Genomic DNA, 25893 nt, shown 5'->3' with positions numbered 1-25893 from the left:
CCTACTGTCAGCAGTGTGAGCAGTATTTCATAGGTCGGGGGAGGAAGGGGGGGGCAAATTCTAGAATTAACAATTGATTTAGTAGGTGAAATGAAAATTTATGGAAGGAAATACTGCTGTCTTGCGCCCATGAGAAAGGTTCTTTCCCTACCTGAATGTAAACAGTCTCCCCTCCACCGACTGAATATTTTCCTGATCATACATGCCTGATGGAGGCGTGGGGTCATGTCCTGTCCTCATCCCCCTTTTGTGCACCACCACTGGCTATTTTATGGAAACATGACAATCTATGCTGTTTAGTACTCCCTCAGCTTTAATGCACTTTTCTACTGATTTTTTTCTTTTTCTTATCACTAGAATAGTCATGACATATTGTTGCAAGTGGATTGTGCAAAATCGTCCATGCAAAGGGTGATGTTCTCTAGATGAGGTTTAAAAATGGAACAACATTTCTAAAAATTTGCAGAGAGATTGCATATGAAATTGATTAAAATTTCAAATTCATCTCTCATGACTACAAACTTAGGGGTTTTTATATAATGCTCAGGCTGGTTCTATTCAAGTTATCTCTAAATAATATTTAACTAAGAACATGAAAGGAAAACAGATTATCAAATTTCATTTTCTAATGATTGCTCATGTTCTATCTAATACCCTTAATATGTACATATATATAACACTTGCTCTTTCAACTTTTGAGTTTTAAAGCAAAATTGTGTATTCATTATTTATACAGGCTGCACCAAACCAGAGAAGTTTAGGTTGAAAATGTTTCCTCTGGCTGGTTTTCTCACCCACATAAATATAAATTACAGGTGTGGCTGTACTGAGTTGACTATGTAGCGGTTTGTAAGTGGAGTATTTCACCCCCCCGACCCCCCTCCCCCTCCCACCTCTACAGCCTCCTCAAGTGAAACCCAACAAGGGCTCTTATCCCTTGGCAGCTTCATTTACTCCTAGCCAATAACAATGTACCCTAGCAATACCCCCTGCCCCCTACCTACATATGTTGTGAAAGATCTGTTGTAACTCTTATAGTAGGAAACTAATTTGGTAACAAGAGAGACTGGTCTAGCATGGTGCTAGCATGGTGCTATTAAGAAAGCCACTATCTGACACTACAGCTGTCAACACCAGCAAATTGAAGTAGATTTTTGGAAAATTAATTTAAAGTTATAATGAAACTTCAACATTAGAATTGAAGAACTACAATTGTTTTCAACAGGGTGGAAGGGGAAGGGGGGGGGGCAAGATGATGCCATGGCAAAAATTTCTTGATAATTCATAAATATGTACAGAAGGTTGTGCTATGAAATGGACCAAACTATGGCCTAAAGATCTCATTGAGTTCCAGTCAACCAATGTAAATGTATTTTGAGATTAATTGCTCCATATCTGAAGATGACAATATATCAGATTCAGCCTTCCTGACTCAAAGTTGCGCTGGTCGACATTTATTATATTTTTCAGTGACGTGTGCATTCACAGAGTGCTGGCCGGAGGGTTTCGGAGCAACCCTTTCTTACTGAGGGAGCACAGACCTGAGGCTACAAGCTTTTCTTCAAAGAACCCCAACAATGGTTCTTGATCTTTCAATGAGACCATTCTTCTTGGTTATTATAGTGGAGCTGCCATCTAATTCACAGCTCCAGTGTTCTGCTCCCAATGTTTACTCTCATTCAGATTTGACGTCTGCATTGGCTGGTTCTGACACCCCCGGAGGGTTTGAACTTTGACCCGATGATGTTACACCATTGTTTGAATCAGATACTTGCTGTACAATGGCAGTGTCAGCACCAGGTTGTGCTTGACTCTGGTGATCTGTACTGGCCGATCTTACGATGGACGTATTAGTTTGGCTGTTTGACAAATCTTGCGTGTTAACAGTTTGTCCAGGAATAGGCTGGCCGATCTGTTGGCCTTGATTGACCGTTTGGCTGGGGACAGATGGATCCACCCCAGGAGGGAAGTATTGGCCCTCCTGCTGCTGCTGCTGCATTTGGGCTGCTTGAAGCTGAAGCCATTCTTGTTGTTCAATAGCTGCTTGCTCCAGTCTCGCCTAGAAGATGAAGATAACAAAATGATAATGATGAAGATGATGATAGGTTGATGATATGTGAGTGATGGACAACTAATTAAAAACCTCAAAACCAGGCAATCACAAATAAATTCTTAAACTGAAGATGGAATATTATGGAGCACAGTAAGATGGTCCAATGAATGGCTCCATTAATATGTTGAACTGAAGGGTTTTATACCGAACTAACAAGCAGATACAAAAGATCATATTTCAACACGACAGTTCACTCGATCGTGTCACTATTGAAAGCGTATTAATTCTAAATACAATCCGCAGGAGTGTTCCATGGATATGAAGATATCCTGTATGGGATTATTTAATGTTTTGTTGTGGTTCAGAAATACAACATTAAGCAACATTCAAAGTTTCATTAACTAAAACTTAATCATTTTATAATTTCCAGTATGGGACGATTGCCAGCAGGATGATGAAAACGGCTCGTAGCATTAATTGCCCCAGTGCACTACAGTACTCAACAGTTTGATCATTTTGTACAGCTATTTGAATTTTAGATGATGCATTGCTTCACAAAAATGTTCCGAAACAGAATAGTGCCATCAATTGGCTTAAAGCAATGGTCCTCAACCCAAGGGTGGCAACCCAATGTTTGGATAACAAAGTCATATTTTGATGGGGCACAAATTCACTCCAGAAAATGTTGACTTAGTTTTAGGCATTACTGATTGCATGTAGAAAGATAAAAATAGCAAAGTGACCTGTACAAAGTAATCGTTTTCCAGCCACATTATTGTACTACGAAGTTTGTTAGCTGTATACCAATCTCAGCGTTGCATTCGCATAAATAGTAAATGCCCAACAGTCTGGTTGGGTCCTGGCCTAAGAGGTTGCATACCACTCGCTTAAAGAATGGCATTGAGAACTTCTCCCCATTGATTAAATCAGCACTTCCAATTGGTCATCAGTTTTAAACAGTGATACTTAGTTTCTTATCAAGATGAGATTGCAATTAAGCAATTACAAAGCACCCCCTCCCCCTCCCCAACTGTACATATACTTCACCAAAGTAGAATATTGAATAAGCTTTTCTTTTGTCATTATTTGAATTTGAGTCAATCCTCAATTTTTCAACAGCTGGACACATTAAACAATAGTAATCGCATGTTTTAAGAAGCAACTTAGAATAATTAAAACTGTTTGACTTTTAAAGTGAAATTTGATCAGTCAAAGCTTGTGACTTATGCCTCTTTCTTGGGTATGATAATTTGGAAGGGAGGAACAGCGTCGGAGAATTTCTGAGAAAGAACTAAGAACCAGAAAACCTTTAAATCCTAAATAAAGTACTTCTGCAATGACCATGCTGTGGAAGTTATTCACTGCTAGTGCCACTTTGTTTATTAATTCTTGACACAGATAATGTGCCTTACGAAGAAGTTAGCACCTGCACTCACCAGGATGCATGGTACACTTCTTTAAAAAGAAAAAAACTATCCAATCCTCTCATATACTGTATATATGGATGTTTGAAAGATCCAAGTGTCAGTTTTACAAGTTAGTTTCACAAGTTACTACAAACCATACCTTCTCAAACAGTTCTTGCTGTTGTCTCAGTAACTCCTCTTCTGGTATACCCAGATTTTCTAATCGGTTGCTTCCGCGTCTTTTCTTGGCAGCAACAGTCTTGCACTCCTCCAGAGCAGACTTGCAGTCATTCATATATTCCCCAAAGCCAAGACTGTCAAGAGCTAGATGAGAAAGAAACCGACAGTGTATCATGTATTTCAGGCTCCAGTACAAGGAAACATTCCCTGAACTATTACATTGCCTTATATATATTTTTCAATTTACATTCTTTTACACTCTCTTTATTTGTCTTTCTTGTATTTATTCCCTGTTTTTCAAGATTGATCACCTTTATAAAATCCTTTTTTAATAGGTTTGTAGATTTTCTACTAAATTCTGCTGAGCACTGTACAACTGTTGGTAGACATGGAGAAATCTCTTCTATGTACTTTATGCTAAGCCGATTGGCAAGAGCACTAGTACACAAGTTGACTAGATAAAGTTAGAACTATTCAATTTCTTTAATCTTCTCTTAGTCTATATGATATGAATCCTTTAAATAGAAACTTACTTCTGAAAGAGTAGCACTTGTATATTCTCACTGACTGTGATTATTCAATACGTATGTTTTTATTGATGCAGATTCACTTTCACTTCTGACTATCTCGAGATTTAAGATTAGCATTCACACGAATGATTTAGACATAGCAAACAACACCATTCATTTTTTTTCACTACTTTTTGCCATTCTCTCCTCATGGCTCTTTAAACAATTTGTTCATTTACACTAGGGAAAGATATCATAAGTTAATTTTTTTTTATGAAATAATGCAATACCTGCTAGCACATGCTCTGGAGATATAGTCTTTTTTGATTGCTTGTTGCATATTTCATTGGCTTCTGAAGATATCAGATGAATAAATTCTGTGCAACAGTTGAGTATGAGTTCTCTGGCATCACCAGCAACCCTCACATGAGGTAGAATTTCCTTCATCATCTTGTTAAGTGCAGCCCTGGGGATTGTTACTTCATCGTCCAAAGTATCAGCCATTATGCACCCACCTGCAACAAAGAGAAACTGTGGTTAATTTTTGTTAGGGTTTGATTAAGAGATGGAGACTAGAAATATACAGAGCAACGTGATGAACTGTTAGAGACAGTAATTGCATGATTAATGTCATCAGCACACAATTGAGTGAACTGTTCTCTAAGCAAGAAACTTTTTCAAAATGGATATTGATAACTGGTTCAATATAATATGAGATACATGTATTAACTAAACCTGTAGTTCTTTCTTAACAGCACTAGCACAGCTCTGCTCTGCTCAGTAATTTAAGGGCATGATCAACACACGCCATTAATTAGCTCAGATTACAAGGCAAAGCAGCCAATTTGGTCTACTTGAAGGAATAGGTCATTGTTTTTAACTAAATCAAAAGTAGCAATTCTAGGCCTACACTACTGCATGTTTCCTTGTTCACTTGGATGACAGGGGACTTTGAGGTGACCAGTAGGCTGTAGGCCTAAACAAATTGAGAAAAATGATCTTGTTTTTTAGGGGTTTTCAATAACCTAGTTAATTTGGTCATTTACCAGTAAACAAATTGGAAAGAAATTATCCTTTTTCTTTAGGGTTTAGGTTTTCATTAATCTAGCTAATTTGTACATGTACCCTTAGCCTATATTTAGACCAAGCCTAATGAAAGGAGCAAAGTGCAGGCTAAGTACAGCTCTAGTCTACAGGTACAGTAGGCCTAAAGTTAAAAAGTAATAAAGCACATTATTAGTACTACTACTGGTACTAAAATATTAGAAGACTATGGGCAATGAAGCAGGTTGTAGATATAAAATGATTAGGTTCATAGGAATAGAGAAGTATTCTATGTAGGCTATATAGGATTTCACCTAAACCATGTTATTTTCTTGCACTGTATTTTGACATTACAATAACTAATAGATGGCAACCTTTCATAGGCTTTTAAAGCTAGGCCTAGATACAGTATACAGTCTAGGCCTACAGTTGATTTGGTCTGGTTTTGCGAAACGTCGGGCCCAAGATATTTCTCAATGTAATGTTAGTCTTAGCCCAATTTACGATTCCTAAGTTTTCATAAGATAAGGATACTCTTCATATGGTGAATATATATTTTTCCAAAGTCAAGTGTATACGTACAATATAATTTTCCGTCTGAAAATCCGTATTTTTGACAATTTTCAGCTTTACAGTGTGCAGTCAGACCAAGCTGAGTATGGCGTGAAAGGGTTTTCGTTTACCACTGTACATTCTTCTCATGCGGTTCGTCTGCTGCTTAAAAACACAATGGCGGCATTTCCTACGTGAGTATTTTAGTCGTAATTACAACCGTTCTGTTCTTGCAAAGCCTTTTGGCATGATATTTTGTACAATAACTTTAATTTTTTACGAATATGTCAATAAATTCGTTTTATAACAGTCTAATCTACGCCACAAACCAAACTTGAAATGACTTAACCGTTACTAGCCTACCCTAAACCATGATTTAGGCCGCTAACGTTCAGTAATTGTAGCTGCCTAGTAGTACTAGTAGTGGTAATGATACTCAAGTCTGAGTGATAGTATGAGTACTGTACTATAAATTAGGCGACTAGTCTGCTACTGTACCTTTGTAAGTTAGAGTAGACCTAGCATCTAGGCCTAGTTGCTTGTCATCAGTCATAAGAGCCGAGTAAACTGTAGGTTGATAATTGTTATTGATCTTATGAAATATGGATAGCTCAGTGGATAATGTCTAGTGCCTTTCAATCATAAGTTTGAGTCACTCCAAGATTAATGTATGTCGTCCAGTTACAGAGTTGTTGTCAATTGACAATCCATAATCATGGACGATAAATATGAATCTAAGACTAGACTTAGGTCAGCTTGCGGCTTTGATAAGCCAATGATGGCTTCTTCGCTAGTTCCTGCTTGCAGGAGGATCTAAAATACATACACTGTACTGTACAACAGTTTTGGTCTTACTCCTACTCACTGATGATACCATTTAACTTAAAGGGCGGTGGGGGGGGGGTGATATAATTATGAAACAACGACTTAAAGTCTGCTGTATATATAGACACCAACTCCAGCAGGCTATCATGGAAAAGTTTGTTGGGATTATAGACCTGCCTTGGTCGTAAAATGACCTCTTTTTACCAGTTAGTCTGCAACGCCTGCCACATATTTTACTTGAAGTTATATCTCTCGGTCTGTAGTATGATGGTCTTTCTGTGAATGCTGTATGAATAACTACACTGTAGACATGATAATATTTCCACAGTCTTTACATAAAGAGCCTTAGAATGGTGTTAAGAAGCTATTCAGGCTAGTTGTGGGGCCTGAGGTCAATTTAAGACTGGGCGGATGGATTATAAATGTAATCACAAAGCCTTCCTAGCTATAGCGTGCTATTACTGGAGCCAATCAAGAAGATCTAAGACTCTCAATCAGGCCCTTATCCACTACAAATTACAGTTACACTAACGTACAGGTAGCCTTATAATAATAATAATGACAGTTACGCTAGGACTATAGCACTTCATAGTCATCAAAATTAATACCTTAAGTTTTCAGATAGCATATGATTATTGGTAATGGTATTGTCTCCCTCTCCCTCCCATGTACTGTAGGCCTAAGCATCCAGGGTTAGTACAGGTACACTATGGCTCGAGGGAGGGTAGCATTTGATGATCTCTAAGTGGATCCTTAGTCATATCTTACAAGGATAATAGTGAAAATGTTGAAATATAGAACACCACATCCAGAATTTTTTTTTGTTCCTTGAGGTAAAAGTTCAATGGTGACCAAAACGTTTGGAGGTTACTTGAATGGACTTTTAACTTCAAGGAGGACTTCCTTTGCACTTAACTCTGAAATCATGAAATGTGTTGCAATATATATGGTTCCAAGAGAATTTTTACATAATTTATTATTATGACTAATTATGTTTATTAACGAATACTACAGTATAAGGCTACTGAACCAAGGTACCTAGTACCTATATGGTTCCAAGAGAATTTTTACATAATTTATGATTATTACTAAATATTTTTTATTAACGACTACTATAAGGTTACTGAACTAAGGTACCTAGTACCTAACAGACTACATCCGTACATCAAATCTCACATGCTTTAATTTGTTTTTGCACATCCAGGTCCAGTCAAGAGCTTTTGTTCATTATAAGTGGTCACTCATCCATTAAATCAAAGGTTTGTTGCTTAAAGTTTACCATTAACTATTGTTCCCTTTCATAGCCATTTCTTACTGTTATAACCATAAGCTAAGTATAAAGCCATGTTTTACAAGTTACATACATGTAGATCATTAAAGTTTAATACTCAAGCTATGGTCTGCAACTTAAGGAAGCAAAATTATTCAAGTTTTCTTTTTCGAATGATATTTCTAACAATTAATAATACCTTCAACCACATTCTATAATTGCAAAATAGGCTAGCCTTGTGCCTTCTCGATAAAGGTGTATGTCACTTCTTTTCAAACAAACACCCTCTTCTCAAAACTTAAAAACAGCTTTTTCATTATGATAATGCCCTCTAAGAAAATCAGAGAAGCAATTTCTGTTTAAGTATATTTGTTAGCTCAGGGACATAATTGTGCTGATTTGAAATTGTCCATCTGGATGATTTAATTTGTCAAGTAGCTGTTAAACTTGAATCAAGGATTGTTTCTCTTTGAAACAATGCAAAATACGTATGTATACAGTATGGTTCTTTCCAAGAGTTGAAACGCATAGAAAATTTACATTCATAGATTAATTTAGGACAGTACCTAAATTCTTGAGCAATATTCATGAATCCTGACTAAAATAATTAATTAAGATTATTGATAACTTGCCTACTATTAAACAAATAATATATATTATTGAAGTTTTTTCATTATTTGTCATTTAATTTAATTTTAATTAAATAAATGATAAACTAAACCTTGTGGGACAATTGTGGAAATCTGTTTCTATACCTTGATATAGCTAAAATAAATTTAAAACATTTGTTCATACTTTCTTGCAGGAGCTGATTAAAGATGAATTAAATGATAATAAAACGAGACTTTTAGATGGAATTACAATCTTCAAACCCCACAGGTAAGTTTCCATTCCAGCTGTTTCTCCATTTACTATTATTTTTAATTTTTATTTAAACTTTATTTTAAGAGGGTAGCTCGTTTAGCTATAGCTAATCTTCCACGAGGCCCTCTAATAAGACATATAATAATATAAAATGTATGAAAATTTAAGAAGACTTACAATGATGACAGGGACAGCTATGGTTATGGAAGGAATGGGTTGAAACATCCTTCGTTTTTAACATGAAATACGATCAATTTACTTAATACAATGACGACACAGGCAGCTGGGGATGTGGTGTGAAATACGGGAACATCCTTCATGTTATTAAAAATGAAGGTGGTCAGACTCATTAATTAGCACTCAAAAGTCGTACATACTGTACCTCAGAAGAGTTCATGGTCATGGTGTGCAATAAGCTGGGGTATATTAAGGCTTGACAATTGTGGATCCATAGCATTGTTGAGGATTTAGGTTTTGTCTAAGTTTATGTTCACAGATATTCTAACCATGAAAGTAAATGTAAAAGTCATGAGAGAAAGTTGGTTAAAATTGGCTCTCAATGTGGTAACTTGAGTAATTATTATCTCACGGAATGTTAATACGTATTGCAGATTCACATTCTTGACTGCTTAAAGCTCAATACAATAGATACTGTACCTCTGTAATTTTGGAATTGTAACTAAAAAGATGCAACGGTATTTATCCTAACCACCATCTGACTCCATAAATAAGAGGAGAATATTTTGCAGTATATTGTCATGGTCTATTGAGCCTAGTACTAAAAAAGAGTATTAACGACAATAGTTCTCTATGAAACACTATAAATTGTGCTACACATTCTTTTTGCGTACTCTGAAGCATCGCAACATGCAATTAATTTTGAATATCAGCTACAGTGTTTATAATGTTAAATATTTCTTAGCAATTATTTTAGCAAACGACTACATTGCTAAATGTACTCTTTAGTCTGTCACTAAGTGTTCAAAGATGTTTTCTACCGTTAATAATCTTTCTCAATCTAATGATGCAGAAAGTAAATAGTTTACATAAAATAAAACCCTAATAATGTTAACCATGTCAATTTGCCTCTTTAGTTCCGGATCAGAAACAAAGTTGAAAGCTGACAAGAGTGTCGATCACCTCGAACAGAGATTTCTGCTTCTGCTTAGCAAGTTTCTGGTATGTAAATTGGAAACCGAAATGTTTTGTTAAGTATCTTTCAAAAAGGCTTTGATTCTTCCATATGATTGTCTGTCATATGCACGTTTTAATATTGCATTGAGTATTATGTTACTGTATACACAACACAAGTTGTTTTTCTGTAGTCATTTAATACTACTGTAACTCTCGTTATTGCTAGGAATTTACATTTTCACTTTTGTTTTAATACTAAGAGAGTGCAATACAACTTTAACCTGGTGAAGAGGGAGCTGCTACATTTTTTCTTTGATTTCATTGTCCTTCCCGGGAACAACTTTTGTTAAAGTGTTGCCGAAATAAATATTATAGGTTGCTTATTAGTCTGAATTTCATTTTTTTTTATAAAAAGGGAGTTGTAACATATTCATCTTCAGAGCAAAGACTTTAATTCTTACCAATTGTACTTAAGATTCCTAAAGAAGTTTGTTCTAGCCAAAAATTTCTGTGTCAATTTTAACAACATTTTTGGCCCAACAACCTACTGTATGGTAAAGACTAATATCTTGAAAAGCTCAAGCGAAATCTTCCTTCGTAAACTGTAGATTACTTTGTTTTATTATTATTATTGTATGAAACAACTTTGTGAGAGGTTTTATTTATGCTTTTTATTACTTTGGCAGGATTTAGATGCCTTGCAGTGCCAAGAACTCTTTGGATGTTATCTTCAACATGCTTTCAGAGGAACTGGCCAGCAGTTACAGGTTTGTTTTAAAAAAGCATGCTTTTAGTTTTAATGAAGCTTGCTACATTTTCAATTGAATATTTGTAGCCATGCGAATACTTAACTACACAATATATGGTACTACTGCTATACTGATCCTTAATGAAATAAATGTTGGATGAGGCAGATGACTCTGCTGAGTGATATAGTAGACATCAAATATGAATATGTATGAATATGTATGAATGTTAAGTAAATATATAGCAAACAGATTTCCAAAGTCAATGAAAGCTTTTCAAGATAAGAATACTATAGTTTTGTGTTGAACTTGAGAGTTCCAACATCAGATATTTTCATCTAATCTGTCAAATTCTATCAAGGCATATGATCATTAAAATACAATAAAAGAGATAAGAATAGTCTTGCATAGAGAGCAACATTAGCCTTGTATTAATGACTAATTAATAACCTCAACTGTAATGATACACACATGACTATCCAGTGTATACTAAAATGTGTAGGATTGAGACATACATTGTGGACGACAGTGTGAAACAATCTTTTTTGAAATTTACTGAAAACATTATCAGTTAGTAATTTCCAACTTTTTTTTTTTTTTTTTTCTTCCGGTGTAGTCCATCCTCAAAGATGAAAGAAGTATCCAAGCACTCATACTGAAAGTGAGTTATATGTGTCTTTCTTTTATTAATTTTAAAAGTTGGAGAAAGAAGTGATACAGTAAATTCCTATTTATCATCCATTCTGTATAAAGGTCACATGTTTTCATTTACATTGGAAAGAATGCCATGCTACCCTTTCAGATTTGCCTTGGTGCCCTATTGACAGCTGCAAATTTGTTGCAGTGCCCCGGTATTTCAATGAAAAATCCAATGGATATTTCTAACTTTGCCCATTAAAAGAAATGGCCTCGCCACTCTTGATCCTTAATTCAAGTTGTGTTTACATAAATTTTATATCAAAGAAGCTTAACACTTAACTTGCAATTGTTCTGCCTAGCTAATGCCGCTCACAATGTTATTCAAATTTTTGAGTATAAATATTATTGAGTTTGTAGTTGCCAACCTGTGAAAGAACTTGTTCAATTTCCACTTGACATTGATCCCTAAGAATAAGAACTACAGGAGAGAATATTTCTAAAATTTTGAGAGATATAAATGACCTAAAGGGGTGAACAACAGGTGCTCTTAATTTTGTTTTGCCAATTGTAAATATAAATTAGGCAGATCGTAGACGGTATGTACAGGAGATATGTTAGTAAATTAATATTCATAAATACCTCAACCATTAAGTTGAATTAAGTTGAATAATTTTTAAGTTTAATTGAAACCGTAACTGCTAAATTACTTTCCTCAGTTTTCATCCCTGTAGCATGAATACCTCGAGGTATTTTGAAATGATGTTAAATGACCATGTTTGTTTATTGCTTGTCTGCAGGTCTGTGACTTCTATCGATCCGAGAGGTTGCATCTGATTCACGCCATCAAACACATCATTGGATTCTGTCAAGATTCGGAGCACACTTACCAGGTTCGATAAGGACTTCCTGCTGCCATCTTTGTTTTCCTTAAACTACATCATTGTTTTCTGAGTCAGCTCACAGTCAAGGATATTTTTATTTGCAAAGTCTTTGAGCAGGAAGGACTACTCGGAACTTTCTGCTCTTAACTGATGTTTTTAGAATGAATCATTTTCAGTTAAGTTGGCTCGAGGTGACTCAAAGTTTATCAAAATGATTGTTTCTTTACTAAACATTTGGTGACATTGATACAGTCCCAGAACACTTATCAAAATACTTATTTTCACTATTGCCACTTTATTTGAAAGTGAAGCAAACACAGCCTTTAGGATAAGGGCTGACTTTTAAGAAAGTTTGATGGGTATTAACTATAATTTAACACAGACTTCTTTATGTCCAGCAATATTAATGTATACACAATTTAGTATAAAATGATATAGAAAATAAAAGGTTGTCTGTAAGAGTACCTCAAAGGATAGTTTTGGTTAAGTTCATTGGCAACCATCGCTATCCACTGTCATAAAGATGCTTAGGATAGATGAAAATTAACAAAAACAAAGATGGTCAAAAACTTCAGATTTAACCTCCTTGAGGAAATATGCACTCCAGTATTTGTACTTAAAATGGATCCCTGACATGGATTTGAGGGGCTTAAACATAGATAAAACAAGAACAAGAAATGTATCCTTGATTGAAAATTAAATAAACCATGAAACATTGTTAAACCTAAGCCATGATAAGTGTAATTTGTTGCAGTGGATAAAATAAGTAATACTTGTCTTTGACATTGCTCTTCTGTTAATGGAGAGTACTTTTAATTTTCTCATACTGTTATAAACTATGTTTTGTTTTCTTCTCTCTTTGATTCTCAGACTGAGTATTATGACTTTGTTGAAGATCTTCAAGGCAAGGATCTCTTTGGCAAACTTGTCTCTCAGTATAAGGACCGATTTGAAGCCCCACCCCCAGAAAAACAAACTCATACACTATTGATGGTGAGTACAGTACCATATAAATCTTTGCTGAGTAAAATCAAATAAAATCTCTGCTATATAAATCTTTGCTGCTCAGAACGAAAGTCAATAAAAACTCTATTTTTTGTAAATCTATGATATCACAAATTGTTACGTGTAAAATTGACCTCTCCCAAATAAAAAGTGCATTATTTTATGTCTCAATGAAACAAGCTAGGTGAACATTGAGAATACAAGCAATGTAGCTTAATATTTGGCATGTACTTTTTAATCATAGACTTTAATTATAAACATACCTTATTATGAATACACAACAGTTGCTGAGAGTTTACTTGATTGTTTTGAAAATGAAAGTTGAGTTGTTTATCTGAGTGGCGATACAACAGAATATAAGTGTTTAAACAACTAGAATTCAATATCTTAACATTTCTATTAAAGTGAACTATGTGGCTGTCGTGGTAACATCAACTATTAAGTAAACCATTGTTTTCTTTTCAGACTGAAAGGCAAAGAATCAGATGGTGTGTCCAATGTTTGAGGGAAGAGGTATAATCATAACTTTTCTTTCTGCCATACTAATATTTCTATATTTAGAGCATTTCGAAAGACGAACGTAAATAGCCACTTATGACTGTAATCTCTGGTTGTTTCACCTTTTTGTTCACGTTTTCTAGCATTGACAACATGTTCCTCTTCCTTGTTTACAATGCAGAGTGTTACTGGTAACAGAATATGTTACAAAATATTGAATTCCTTGAATTGTGCAGTATAAATGATGAGACAATTATCATGCCTTGTTATGAAGAATTATTAACTTGTCATCAAGCATCATATTTCCTTTTCCTGCTTTGTAATGAAGATGGTCAGATCCTGTTAAGCAAAGAATGGACTGTTTGTCCATTAATGGCATGGAGTCAAACTTCTTTGTGCTATACATTGTTTTCTAATGTAACCAAAATGCAAACATAGATAAGTAAAATTAAAAAAAAACAAATTTAATGGTAGTGTAACAAAAGTAAAAAGAAAGACAAGAAAAGACCCCAAAAAGAAAAAAAAAACATGTTTTGAAATTGAAAAAGACACCAACCATTACTTTACTTTTTTGTCACAGTAAGATATAGCTGAAGCCCCTGGATGGATAACTTTGAGAAATGTAGCATAAAGTGAAATGAGTAGTAATTGAAAGTAAAACATTTTAGTTTGTGCAATAGATATAGAGTCTAATACACATTGTAACATACAAGATTGTGTATGGTTTTGACAATTTATCCTTTACCAACTTTTTCATGTTTGCTAATAGTAGTTGTACCAGAGGTCATTGTCTTAAACTCCAAAAGTCACAAAGTAGGATTAATATTCGGCATAACTTTTTTTCTAATAGGGTTGTGAATGAGTGGAACGGCTTGCCTGAGAAAGTTGTACATGCAAGTAGTGTCAATGGGTTTAAGAATGCTTTGGACTAGCACTTCAAGCATTGCAATCGGGTCTGAGTGTTTGTGTTTTCATTTTTTTTCCCTCTCCTGTAGGGTCCTTGATGGGGACTTGAGTGTCCCTCCTGATACTTTTTTTTCTACTAAACTAACATAACTAACAATAGACTGTAATACTATAGTTGGTTTTCATTATTTTGTATTTTTCTAAAGGTTGAGCTCCTAGAGGTCATTCTTCTCTACCTCCATGGTCACGACTCTCCATCCGATCACCTCCTGACGTTAGCCAAATTGTTTCAGGTGAGACTGGGAGCTAGCTGGGGGCAGCAGTAGTATATACATGATAATTCTAATCAGCAGTTAGGTAATACAAGTATAACATCAAGTGTGTCAGTACACCTGTGAGCTAGCTGGGGGCAGTAGTATTATATTCATGATAATTCTAATCAGCAGTTAGGTAATACAAGTACAACATCAAGAGTGTGAGTACACCTGTGAGCTAGCTGGGGGCAGTAGTATATATACATGATAATTCTAATCAGCAGTTAGGTAATACAAGTATAACATCAAGAGTGTGAGTACACCTGTGAGCTAGCTGGGGGCAGCAGTATTATATACATGATCATTCTAATCGGCAGATAGGTAATACAAGTACAGCATCAAGAGTATGAACTACGTACAGTTTTGTTCAAAGTGCCATGAGTAATAGTATAAGTGCTGGTCTATGAGTTTTAACAATATACCAAGAAAATATGCTACAGTTACAAGCACATACTCAAGACAAGTTTGATTTTTCTTAATATTAAGCATTCATTTAAAAAGGCTGGAATCTGTGGCTCAAACTCAGGACTGCATCCCTACTTCAGAGCACCACTGTATTTCTTAATTAAGCCACAAAATTCAATTAATATAATTTCATTTCCATAAAGGGTCAATCAACAACTGTACTAGTGATTGATTCAGATACAATAAATCCCTGAAAGAGTATTTCAAATTTCTCTTGGAAAGAAGTCAAGCCTTGTTCTCCCACAAGATGTTCTCAATTTTAAAAGTCCTCCCATGGTTTGGCTTTCAGTTATAAACTGACCAAGTTTATTGATGATTCGTTTATGTTAAAAATTGCATTGGAAGTATAGGTTGTTTAATTAAAGTGTTTCTTATCAGTAAAATCAGACAAAACTGGACAGAAATGTAGAATGCTAATATAATTCCCCCCCCCCATCCATTATTGATTTTTTTTTTTTTTTTTTTGGACGGGGGAGACATCATGGGATGTTAAAGTTTCTTCATAATTTCTCCAAATTTGTGTGCTCAACTTTTGCTACCCTCTGATACTGTTACAGAGGCAGGGATACGGTACACGTCAACCATACAGGTACCTACTGGACAATGAAGAAGTAGCCAAGCAGTTGACAAGAAGGATAGGGTAAGTACTTCCAATCTGGGTTTTTTTATATTTGAATTAATTAAATAATGTAGCTTTCCTAATTATGTAGTTGGGAGGATGCATACTGTAAATGAAATGGTACTTTACACTATGAAATGACATTCATACAGACGGTATCCTATACAATCAGTCACCTGTGTAGGAAAATGTATATAAAAGTTAGAATCAAGGATAATATACAGTAGTATCTACCATAATATATAAAAGTTAGGATAATATTAATAAATCCCAGAGGGTCAGACACTTTGATCATTGCAGGATGTCTTTTCAAAGGCAAATTGGTGCAAACACATAGTGAGACTAGAGTAAGAGACAAAAAGTCAGAGTACAACGACGGCGATGATGTTTATATGAACTTATAAGAACCTCATTTGTTGTTATTATTAAAATTTATAAAACAATGGATTGACATTAACATTAAGGCCTGAACTGAGGAGCAGACTATTTGTCAATTTGGTCTTAAATATATATAATATATTTTTCATCATATATTATATTAATATATAATATTATTATATTATATTTTGAAGTTGAACATGGGAATAGATATAGAAGTACAAGTATCACTCAAATGTTTCTCTTATATATAATGGCAATGATGTATCAAGACTAATATTCTGCCTAAAGTTATCCTTCGACACGAGTGGTCAGTTCTTTAATCCATATTCACGGTAATTGGATGAAAGCAGAATGAATTTTAGCTTCTGATCAAAACTTCTTTCAGTATCATATTCTGGAATAACTATTTCCCAGAAACTCTTAATCATGTCAAGATTCTAATCAACCAAAGCGCTGGTCAGTTCTCAATTCTGTGTTACCGAGATGCAATTGAAGGGAACTTCAACATTAGGTGCAGGTCGGCATAACAACGATATGTTTAAATGTGGGTTTGATTTGGAAAAACTTCTTTTTCTTTGACAATTCATATGTATCTTCTTTTGTTGTCAATACAGGTTTCTGTGTTCAATGATTGTGATTGAATGTATGGACCTCTACTCTTTGATGGATGTAGGCGATCAAACAAGGTGAAAACACATTCTTGCAATTTTGACATATATTTCATTACAATTGTCACTTTTCATCTTCTTTGTGGAAATTCTTCTTTTTTGATATTTCAGTGGCAAACTATGTCTGTCAAGTGGGTGATATCATTTACCATATCAACCTTTGTTCCCGATAATACATGCTCCATGGACTTATTCATCCAGTAATGGTGTACATTTTCTCTTCTTACAGCGTCGAGAGCCACAAACTGATTAAGGACAAACGACTCTCGGAGGTAAACTATCGTCTTGGATGTTCTTTACACGATTAGTTTTAATGATGTTAGTTTGAAAGATGATTGAGGACAGGAAGAAAGAAGACATTATTTTGATGTTTTTCTTGTATTTTTCATTTTGTTGGATAACCTACAGTATGAAAATAGCTGGAAATTTTATCTCGCGTACAAAAAGTATCAGCTTTATTAATGCACCACAGTTATCAACAGGAAAGATTAAAACTGGTATTTTGGTTTCTGAAAAAATAAAATTTCAAGTGGATTACAATTCAGTCGAATGCAATACACTCTTGCATATCATCCTTACATGCCTAGTAATTAACATTATGCTGAAAGAATATTCCAAATTTATTGACACAGAGTGGTAAACCCTTTATGTCAATGTAATGTAATGTAACATGACAGACATGAAGACCAAGCTGATGTTGGTGCTGATGTCATCACCAACTTTCCAGAGCCTAGAGTAATTGGCATGAAATAAAACAACGTTGTACCTATCAATATTAAACTGAGTTTTTTTTTTAGCAGCAGTCAGATATCATTTCCAGTTTAAAGTCATTTACAGACATGTCAGACAGTCTGGATTTTATGTCCTTGTTATGGAAAAAAAATCCCAATAAGTATGGAAATAATAATAAAATATTAAAATAGTACTTATATAGCGTGTTCATCAGCAAACGCTGCTCGAAGCTCTTACAGGGATTGAAACAATTAATATACAGGAAACATTTAAAATACAGGAAATAGGATTTTTATATATGTAGTTCATTGATTTTGCATGCACCTGCATTTCTCAAACACCATACCTGACTGAGACAGCCACACATCTCTAGTAGGTGTGGACTAACAGTATTCTGACTTCTCATATCCTCAGACATGTAACTCCTGCTTCTACATTACCAATACATAGAGTTTAAGAATTCCACACATAAAATCATAAAATATGGTGAAGGAAACCATTGATGTATCATTTCTTACAGATCTTTTGTGAGTGTATTAAAGTCAAATATGCAAAGACTTCTGTTACAAAGTCAATTCAGGCCAAATATATCATCAAAATTTATGTGATATTGTTGCAACTGAGCTTTGAGGGTTGAGTGAAAGCATGTCAATTAATGCTGCGTATGTGGAAAGGTGATGCCAAAAAATACAATATTGGTTTTGTGTATAAAATACTCATTCTCTGATTATGGAATTTTAGTGTTTTCCTAACTTGGCATCTCTGCATTTGTCCATAAATAAGTTTCATTTTTCATTCCACAGGAAATAGGGAAGATGATCGATTCTATGGGGAATTCAGAACCCCAAGCTCCCGTCCTTCTGGCATGGATGGCAATTTGTGCTATGTCTTGGCCACAAGAAGTTCTTCCCAAAGTTCAAGTGTTTGGTCAAAAAGCCCTCAATCTTCATGTTTTCAAGTACCTCGTGGCAGAGCTGAAATGTCTGGCTGCTGTAAACGACAAAGCTGTAAGTGATAGACTTGAGTTTTTCATGTGTTTGGTACAAGTTTATTTTATTACGGTTACTATTTTTGTCTTGTTTTTGTGAAAGAAAATGTTTCAACTTGGTAGCGCTAGCAGTAGGTATTGCATACTGTACAGTACCAAGGAAACAATTTGAATTCTTTAGCTGTTGAATTTGGTAGACTTTCACCAAAATAGTGCTGCATTTCAAGGGTATTCTGGGACTAGTTTCAATAATACTACATTCTTTTCAGGTCTATAAAGAAAGCTTTAGTTGTTGAGATTGTCTAAATGCAAGATACAACCTTTTTTTTTGTATAAAGAGCACTCTGTCACATACATGCCATTTTACAGTAATCTAGCTCGGTATCCAACTTTTTTTTTCCTTTTTCTTTTCAAACAATGTTCAACATGTTTCACTTTGAGAAAATGCAGCAAAATCACTGTTTGTAAAACTTGCTCAGAAACCTACCGAATGTTTTTAAAAATGAGAGTGCATTCAATCAAACTTAACCAAGCTACCAAATAATTGTATCACCATATATGAACATTAAGTATCAAGTCATTAATGATTCCTTTAAATTTATAAACTCTGTCATCCAGAATCTTTTGATAACATACTACGGAGCCAGATACAGAAATCCAAAATTTTCAACAGTCAATCTTCTTTTCAGTATTGAAAGAATAAGTTGACTTGTTTAACATATTTTTTAACAGACTTGTTTTGGGTTTTAGCATCTGTGGTATCAAACATTTGCCAAAGGACATTAACAAGTTTTGTTTTAATACGGACCTACTATCTCATTGCAGATGCCATCATTGGTAGCTCACTCTGTGGTCTATGCTTTAGTTTCGCTTTTACTCTCAACTTTCCAAGAGGATACGCTGGGATCAACAAAGGTAAGATCTCCATATGTCTGTTTATTCTAAATTAAATTGCAAGTGTTTCAAGACACTAAGTTTTCAATATATTGTGAGTGTTTTTGTTAATATGATGCAACTCCAATCCAAGGCTTGATATACTATGTTTGGTGGCGTGGCACTGGACGCTCACAACAAGATTCATAGAAGAAAAGGCTCAAACAATCAACCCTTGATTTAAAGATTTTTTTTTTTAATTGTGAATAAAATTATAATTTCAAGTACAGTGGAACAGAGCAGTAAAGAGATATTCTTGTGGTTGAAGTTGATTGCTTAGTAAAAATACTAGAAATGTTCTGCATCTTCAGGTGGAAACTACGTCCTCATAACATATAGTATGACAAAGATAGAATTTATATCAAATTTGGTGGTATTTTATGAATGCATCTGGCAACAGTAGAGTGAATAATGTCGTCATCATAATTCAGCTGAAAATGCTTTTGCTTTTTCGTGACAATATTAACATTTCTCAAAATAAGTGGATTTTTATAATCCAAATATAGAGAACCTTGACAGCTGAACAAACATTTCCAATGTATCAAGATGCAAGGACAAATTAACAAGAAACTGATAATAAGAAAATAAAGTCTTTGATGAACAAATACCATTATGACATCACAGACCACCTACCGAGTATACTGTGATCATCTCCAGAGAAGAATCATGAGTTAAGCCAGTCAAAATAAGTTCCATTCAATCAAATACATCTCAAGTTAGGGAGAAGCTGTTGAGATTGGGTTTCAACCAACAGTGTGGAATATTGTAAATTCTTTTCCAAATAGGTGTCACATTTTTGGCCACCAGAATATCTGTTTATATGCAAATGTACTGCATGGGATTATATATTGAAAATGTCTTTACATTCAATGAGGAGTTTAAATTGCATTAGGGAAAACTATTTCACTTTTGAAAGAATATCTTCTATTTTGAGCTATTTAATTACTATTCTCTGTTCAACAAAGAAAATCTTTCTTTGTTTTGATTTCATAAACTGTGTCTATTCACTCCTGTAGGATCTTTCTGAACTATTTGTCCAACTACTGAGCCAACCACATCTCTGTCAGGACTTCTGGTCAGCAGTGAGTAATAATAATTTCATCATAATATAATATAGAACAATTAAGGAATTTTGAAGGAGTAATAAACAATAAACAAAATAAACAACAAAGACCAAAGATGTCTGCCAAAATATTATTTTACGTCATTATGTATGTTTTGTAGATAGACTGTGGTCTTTTATTATTATTGACTATTTTTTATTGCTGCCCATATTCTTATACAAACTCTAGGCTAGGTGAATCTGCTATGAAAGTTTGCTATGTCTAAAGCTAAGGGCTACAATGTGCGTTAGAGAAAAGTAAAATGATTTTTGGAATTCGTAAAGTATCTGTTGTGACATTAATGAAACACCATTTAATGTAATGAATATAATGTAATAATAATATGTTATGTGTTCAAGTATATTGAAGGCAAGAGAAATGATGCTACATGTATGACTACTGCTAAAAGGTGAATCAAAGTCCCAACATTTGGCTAAATATGACAGAGAGCTATGTGAAGAACAAATCCCTCAAACAGCTACAAAAAGCTTTGTTCAGTTTGGTGAATATCCTAGTTTAAAAGTCATGTCATTTTGTAGATCTGTGATGTCATATTGTCATTAGGATCTGAAACCTTTTGTTTTTGTGCCATCATAAGGGCAAGTTGAGAGATTCATTATTTTGCGATTCAACATTTGCAAAACCAGTCTCCATGACAGAAAATAAATGAGTAATAAATAAAGAAAAAACACAAAATATTGAAGCACGCACATGTGGCTTGATGATCATTGATGTCATATTTAGACATATTTGATCAAGTCTTCAAGCCTAGTATGTGAAGGAACACTGAATCTGTGATAACCTCCTAAATGAAATAACATCTATCTTAGCAGCTTGGGTAAGTTGTTCGTGACAGTAATCTCTATCACATAGATCAATAATGATGGTCGGGTCTGATTTTCGTTGACATAAGACGAGAAGACTAGTATTACATACAGGCTAAGCCTTACTTATTGGAAGTTATTGCAAACATGTCTTTTTTTCTTGTTTGATATAAAAGAAGGATGTGTCAACATTTGTAATATCAATTTTATTTGCAGGATTTTGAGGGAAATCAAGGATCCCTGCTACACACAGCTATAGAGAAGTTTCCTATTGAGTTTTCACCTCTGATGAACCTTGCCACTGCTCTTGCATCGGAGGGCAGCAAACGAGTGAGTGACAAAGTTAATCGTCACAGTAAAGAGAATGTTATGTAACGGTTACAAATATACTGGCTTCATATCGTATCACAGCAGCTGCTAGCCGTGTATGATTCAGCATACGGGTAGATCTATATATGTAGTAAAGGGAGAGAAGTTCCCTGTTTAATCGAGTTAAATTCATAGTGAAGTGCACACCACTAGGACACTAGCCGGTAGAGAGGCGAGGGAGGGGGGGTGGGAGGGGGTGAGGTTAGTATGTGCAGCTTCCCTACTTGAGAGTTGGGTTTACCTGTTGCATCTTTATGATGGTTCTCTTCAATCAGGACTAGCAGTTTCAGATCCAAGGTCCAAATCTGCTAGGTTTTTAGTGTTTGATCACATTGTGTTTGGTCTTCATACTGCTAGTTATTTGAATTTCTACAATGTCATTGTTATAATTTTTGATCCAAGACTATTATAGTTCTATTTGAGAACTGTTTATTAATATATGGTGGTTCCAGTAGAAGGTTTCTATTCAAGAGTATCGTACCACAATTACTTATTCAATTGACTTTACACACCAAATTCGTCATTTTCCAAGCTTGTTAGAGCATAGATAGTTTTCCACTGACATGCCCTACCCCACCATATGATAGCTGGTGGATTGGAATTAATATCATGGGCACTTGAAATCTTACCCAGCATCTGACCTGGGTTTAAGAGCTAAAAAAGGTGAAATTTTAGCACAGTAATTCCCAATCCATGTGACAGCTGTTGTTGCATTCATTCACCAAGGAATTCTGATATGTTTTCAAATAGCCTCATTCCTCCTGATTTGAGTAGTTTATTTCATTCCTTTTTCGATTTAGGGACTTTCTGTCATGGTTTAATAGTTTTCAACCAGATTTATACTACTCTAGTTGTGGTACAGGTAACTACAGAAAATTAGTTTAGCATGTCAGCCTGGTTCACGGTACCACCGACTTACCTCTAACAATGGTTTGGTGAAGTGTTCACCTACTGGGAGAATCGTCTATGTCACAAGAACTTAAAACTAATGACAGCTTCTGTCCTTTTCTCAGATTTTCACTCTGTTTTCACGACTACCAACATTCCTTGAGCCTCTTGACAACAACAGAGCCGAAGACATTGAAGATATCAGGGCAGGACGATGGAGATTAAAAAAGACCAAAATAGTGGCTAAGGAAGGTATATGGTGTTGAATGTTTCCTTAGAATCTTTTCAACCTATCATATTATTTCTTATGTGCATGGAGTATTAGATGGTAAATTAAAAAATGCTTCATACAGAAGTGTCTCATGGTCAATTCAAAATGTTTTATTTCTTCAATTACTTTGCTAGCCCTCCTTTAGTGATTTGCTTAACTTTGATTAACATGTGAAGAACAAAGTAGAACAATAAAAATAGACTTTAGTGTCTGTACAAACTACAGTAAGTTTAGTGGACTTGCTTAATACTGGCTTTTGAATCGGAAAAAATATTTTTTCCCGTTCTTTACAATGGGATAGAAACAATATTAATAGCCCCTTTCATACTGCCTTATTGTGTCCTCACCTCTATCAGTATTGGGGATTGTGGTTTAATACCAGGATGGAGTATCACCAATTCAGGGATCTCTTGGGAGCAAAAATGAGAGCAATAATGAAATTGTCAACTTCATGATTTTGTGCCTAGAAAGTTAAAGTTGAAGGTTTACAGTCTTGTTGGAGGCCAAGGCCTCCTGATACGACTTTACAACTTAAACCCCTGCAACTAAACTTGTCAAAAAGTTAGAACTTGATAATCACACTGAAAGGATTTTGTATAAGTTAATATTTATGCCTTTCTATCATTTAGGACTACTGCGCTATACTTAACTACATTTAGGATAAGTGGTAGGTTCAGACTGCTAGTGGAAAGCACATGGAGATGTTTCATTCAATTACATCAGGCACAATTCCCTAATTATGCTGATGGTCTTCATTATTAATAGTTTGGTCATATTTTTCATGATGTATGTAAAGTATAATGCACAAGAGTGATGATGTTTTTTATGGGGCTTTGCTTTGGTTACTCTCATAGGTGACAGGTCAAAGGAGTTCAACATCCCAGAAGGAACAGAAGGTCAGCTGATCAATAGGCCAAATGGTAAGATTTTCTACTGTTTGTATCATTTCACACCTTTTATTTTTCTTAAACAATTCACTGGTAGCAAATGGATGAGTTGTATTAGATTCTTTCTAACAGTAACAGGGATTGCCCTATTAACAGTGTAAGAGACAAGCAGTATGTACTATTTGACCAAGGAATTCAGCCAACCCTTTTTAATTCCCCAGTGAATGAGGTCGCCAGGAGGAACATCCTGTGGCGACTAGATCTTTATTTTCCCCAAATTCTGGTCGCCCAGCATGTAAATGTGATCGCCACTTTGATATGCTAAATATTAGTACAAAAAACACTAGGCCTAGGCTCAACATCAAGTAGAACTACTGTCAGTACTGACTACACTAACGTTGAACTATAGTATAATTAAGTTCTAATTCCCGCGCTATTATAGGGTTGGGCGATATATCGAAAATTATTATTATCACCATGATTTTTTGGGATTGAACAAATGACAATAATTTCTTGTGAAAGAAATTTGAAATAAATGTGGAAAAAAAATGTGATTATCCTTTCTCCGTTTTATGTGTAAATGTTATTCTAGCATTCCGTGGTTAAGAAAGTTGAAAAGAAATAAAGTTTATCAACTTCATGACTTTTGAAGTTCGTAAAAACCCGTCCGTTACAACATTCTCTGTATAGAGAACAAAACTCTGGAAATCAGTAGAGAAATTACCAATTGTGTATGAAAAGTAAGTTGGTACACCTTTCAAATTTTACGAAAGATCGAGCAAAATACTTTCGAAAAATTCACGCGAAACTGGCATATCGTGCTAAATGCAACTAATTTCATGTAAACAAGGCTCTAGTACACCCATTTACGAATTAACCATAAGACCACAGCTGGTGTTGAGCGGGGGAAAAAGAAAGTATTTTCTAGAATTTCCCCAAAAAAAGGAAAAATTAATATCCTACCATAGTTAAGTGTATAGTAAATAGCCTAACCACTTTGTCGGTTACGGATCTCACGTAACAACAAAAACACAACTTAAATTGTATTTTGCGAAGTTGACGTTCTCTACAAGGACATGGAAACAATATTTAGCATTTAGTTAATCATGCCAAGTGGCCTAAAACATGGGATTGCAAGTTTTACTTTCATAAAGATGGCCATACTCTAGCTATTGAGGCCTTGATATCGTGCTATGTCTGTATGGTATAGACTGTGCCTCGTGTATCATTGGGGAATAACTTGTTTTGTCCATGCGAAGGAGTCAGTTGGCTTGAGGTGTGTTTTACTTACCCTAATGTTATGGGGATATTTACCTACTTTTCTTGAATGTCTAAGATAATATTTCGCATAACTTTACCGATCCTTAACTGACTGACCTAATTAATTCTAGAGTGGAGCCAAAATAGTTTACTCCATGAAAAGTTTTTTTGGACACGTGCCAAAAATGTTTAAAAACAGGTGTAAGACAGGGGGTTGTTGGCAAGGTACCTGGGAAAATTTGAAACACATGAAGCCAGCCTACCGTGATATTTAAGTAGGGTTAACACTGCAGTTGTAAACTGATGTATGTATCGTTCACGCTGTTCATTGTTAGGCATTCTAGAAACGGGGCTTTGCCGAACGTGGTTTGTTTCATAATATCCACAGTTTTGTAAGGGAAATCCATTCAATATTAATTTTTTAGCAACATATGCGTTTAGTCAGTAAGTACATTTCAGTTTGTTGTAAAGCATTGGTGAAATTTTCAGTTGCAAAACTGATCGCCACAGTATTATAGGGCTGGCGACTAGCATTAATTTTTCCAGAAATTCTCATCGCCAGCCGAGAATTGTGGTCGCCAATGCGATCATGGTGACCGTAATTAAAAAGGGTTGAATTCAGCCGTTATTTTCACACTTGCCAATATTCCAATTGAACTCTCCATTCCATCTACAATGC

The 25893-nt window shown here is 34.9% G+C and overlaps 2 protein-coding genes across 2 annotated transcripts in view; one reads left to right on the top strand and one right to left on the bottom strand.

Moving 5' to 3' along the window:
- Window positions 1-97: 97 nt before the first annotated feature.
- Window positions 98-5908, bottom strand: LOC139963378 (protein Dr1-like). Its single transcript, XM_071964072.1, has 4 exons — window positions 5775-5908; window positions 4439-4663; window positions 3620-3783; window positions 98-2059 (listed from the first exon to the last, which is right to left on the bottom strand). The coding sequence occupies exons 2-4, from the start codon at window positions 4650-4652 to the stop codon at window positions 1676-1678; spliced, it is 762 nt and encodes a 253-aa protein (XP_071820173.1). The 5' UTR covers window positions 4653-4663; window positions 5775-5908; the 3' UTR covers window positions 98-1675.
- Window positions 5864-25893, top strand: part of LOC139963376 (nucleoporin NUP188-like) — a 48279-nt gene continuing 28249 nt past the window's right edge. Inside the window, exons 1-19 of the mRNA XM_071964069.1 lie at window positions 5864-5938; window positions 7774-7828; window positions 8645-8718; window positions 9798-9882; window positions 10524-10604; window positions 11200-11244; window positions 12020-12112; window positions 12974-13096; window positions 13574-13621; window positions 14719-14805; window positions 15849-15931; window positions 16906-16977; window positions 17189-17231; window positions 18495-18698; window positions 19505-19594; window positions 20629-20694; window positions 21756-21869; window positions 22922-23048; window positions 23922-23987. Of these exons, the coding sequence (XP_071820170.1) occupies window positions 5922-5938; window positions 7774-7828; window positions 8645-8718; window positions 9798-9882; window positions 10524-10604; window positions 11200-11244; window positions 12020-12112; window positions 12974-13096; window positions 13574-13621; window positions 14719-14805; window positions 15849-15931; window positions 16906-16977; window positions 17189-17231; window positions 18495-18698; window positions 19505-19594; window positions 20629-20694; window positions 21756-21869; window positions 22922-23048; window positions 23922-23987 (1573 nt within the window). The 5' untranslated portion in view covers window positions 5864-5921. The remainder of the gene's footprint in view (window positions 5939-7773; window positions 7829-8644; window positions 8719-9797; window positions 9883-10523; window positions 10605-11199; window positions 11245-12019; window positions 12113-12973; window positions 13097-13573; window positions 13622-14718; window positions 14806-15848; window positions 15932-16905; window positions 16978-17188; window positions 17232-18494; window positions 18699-19504; window positions 19595-20628; window positions 20695-21755; window positions 21870-22921; window positions 23049-23921; window positions 23988-25893) is intronic.

This window comes from Apostichopus japonicus, chromosome 22 (assembly GCF_037975245.1).
Source record: "Apostichopus japonicus isolate 1M-3 chromosome 22, ASM3797524v1, whole genome shotgun sequence".
Classification (NCBI taxonomy): domain Eukaryota; kingdom Metazoa; phylum Echinodermata; class Holothuroidea; order Aspidochirotida; family Stichopodidae; genus Apostichopus; species Apostichopus japonicus.
The sequence above is the reverse complement of the archived record's forward strand: the minus strand, read 5'-3'. Positions and strand labels throughout refer to the sequence as shown.

What these genes read in the sequence shown, in the direction of transcription:
- LOC139963378 (XM_071964072.1), bottom strand. Translation starts at nt 4,652, where the DNA reads ATGGCTGATACTTTGGACGATGAAGTAACAATCCCCAGGGCTGCACTT. An exon ending in TCCAGAGCATGTGCTAGCAG is followed by an intron (nt 3,784 to 4,438) that starts GTATTGCATTAT and finishes TTTCTCATCTAG; the next exon opens with CTCTTGACAGTCTTGGCTTT. An exon ending in AGCAAGAACTGTTTGAGAAG is followed by an intron (nt 2,060 to 3,619) that starts GTATGGTTTGTA and finishes TTCATCTTCTAG; the next exon opens with GCGAGACTGGAGCAAGCAGC.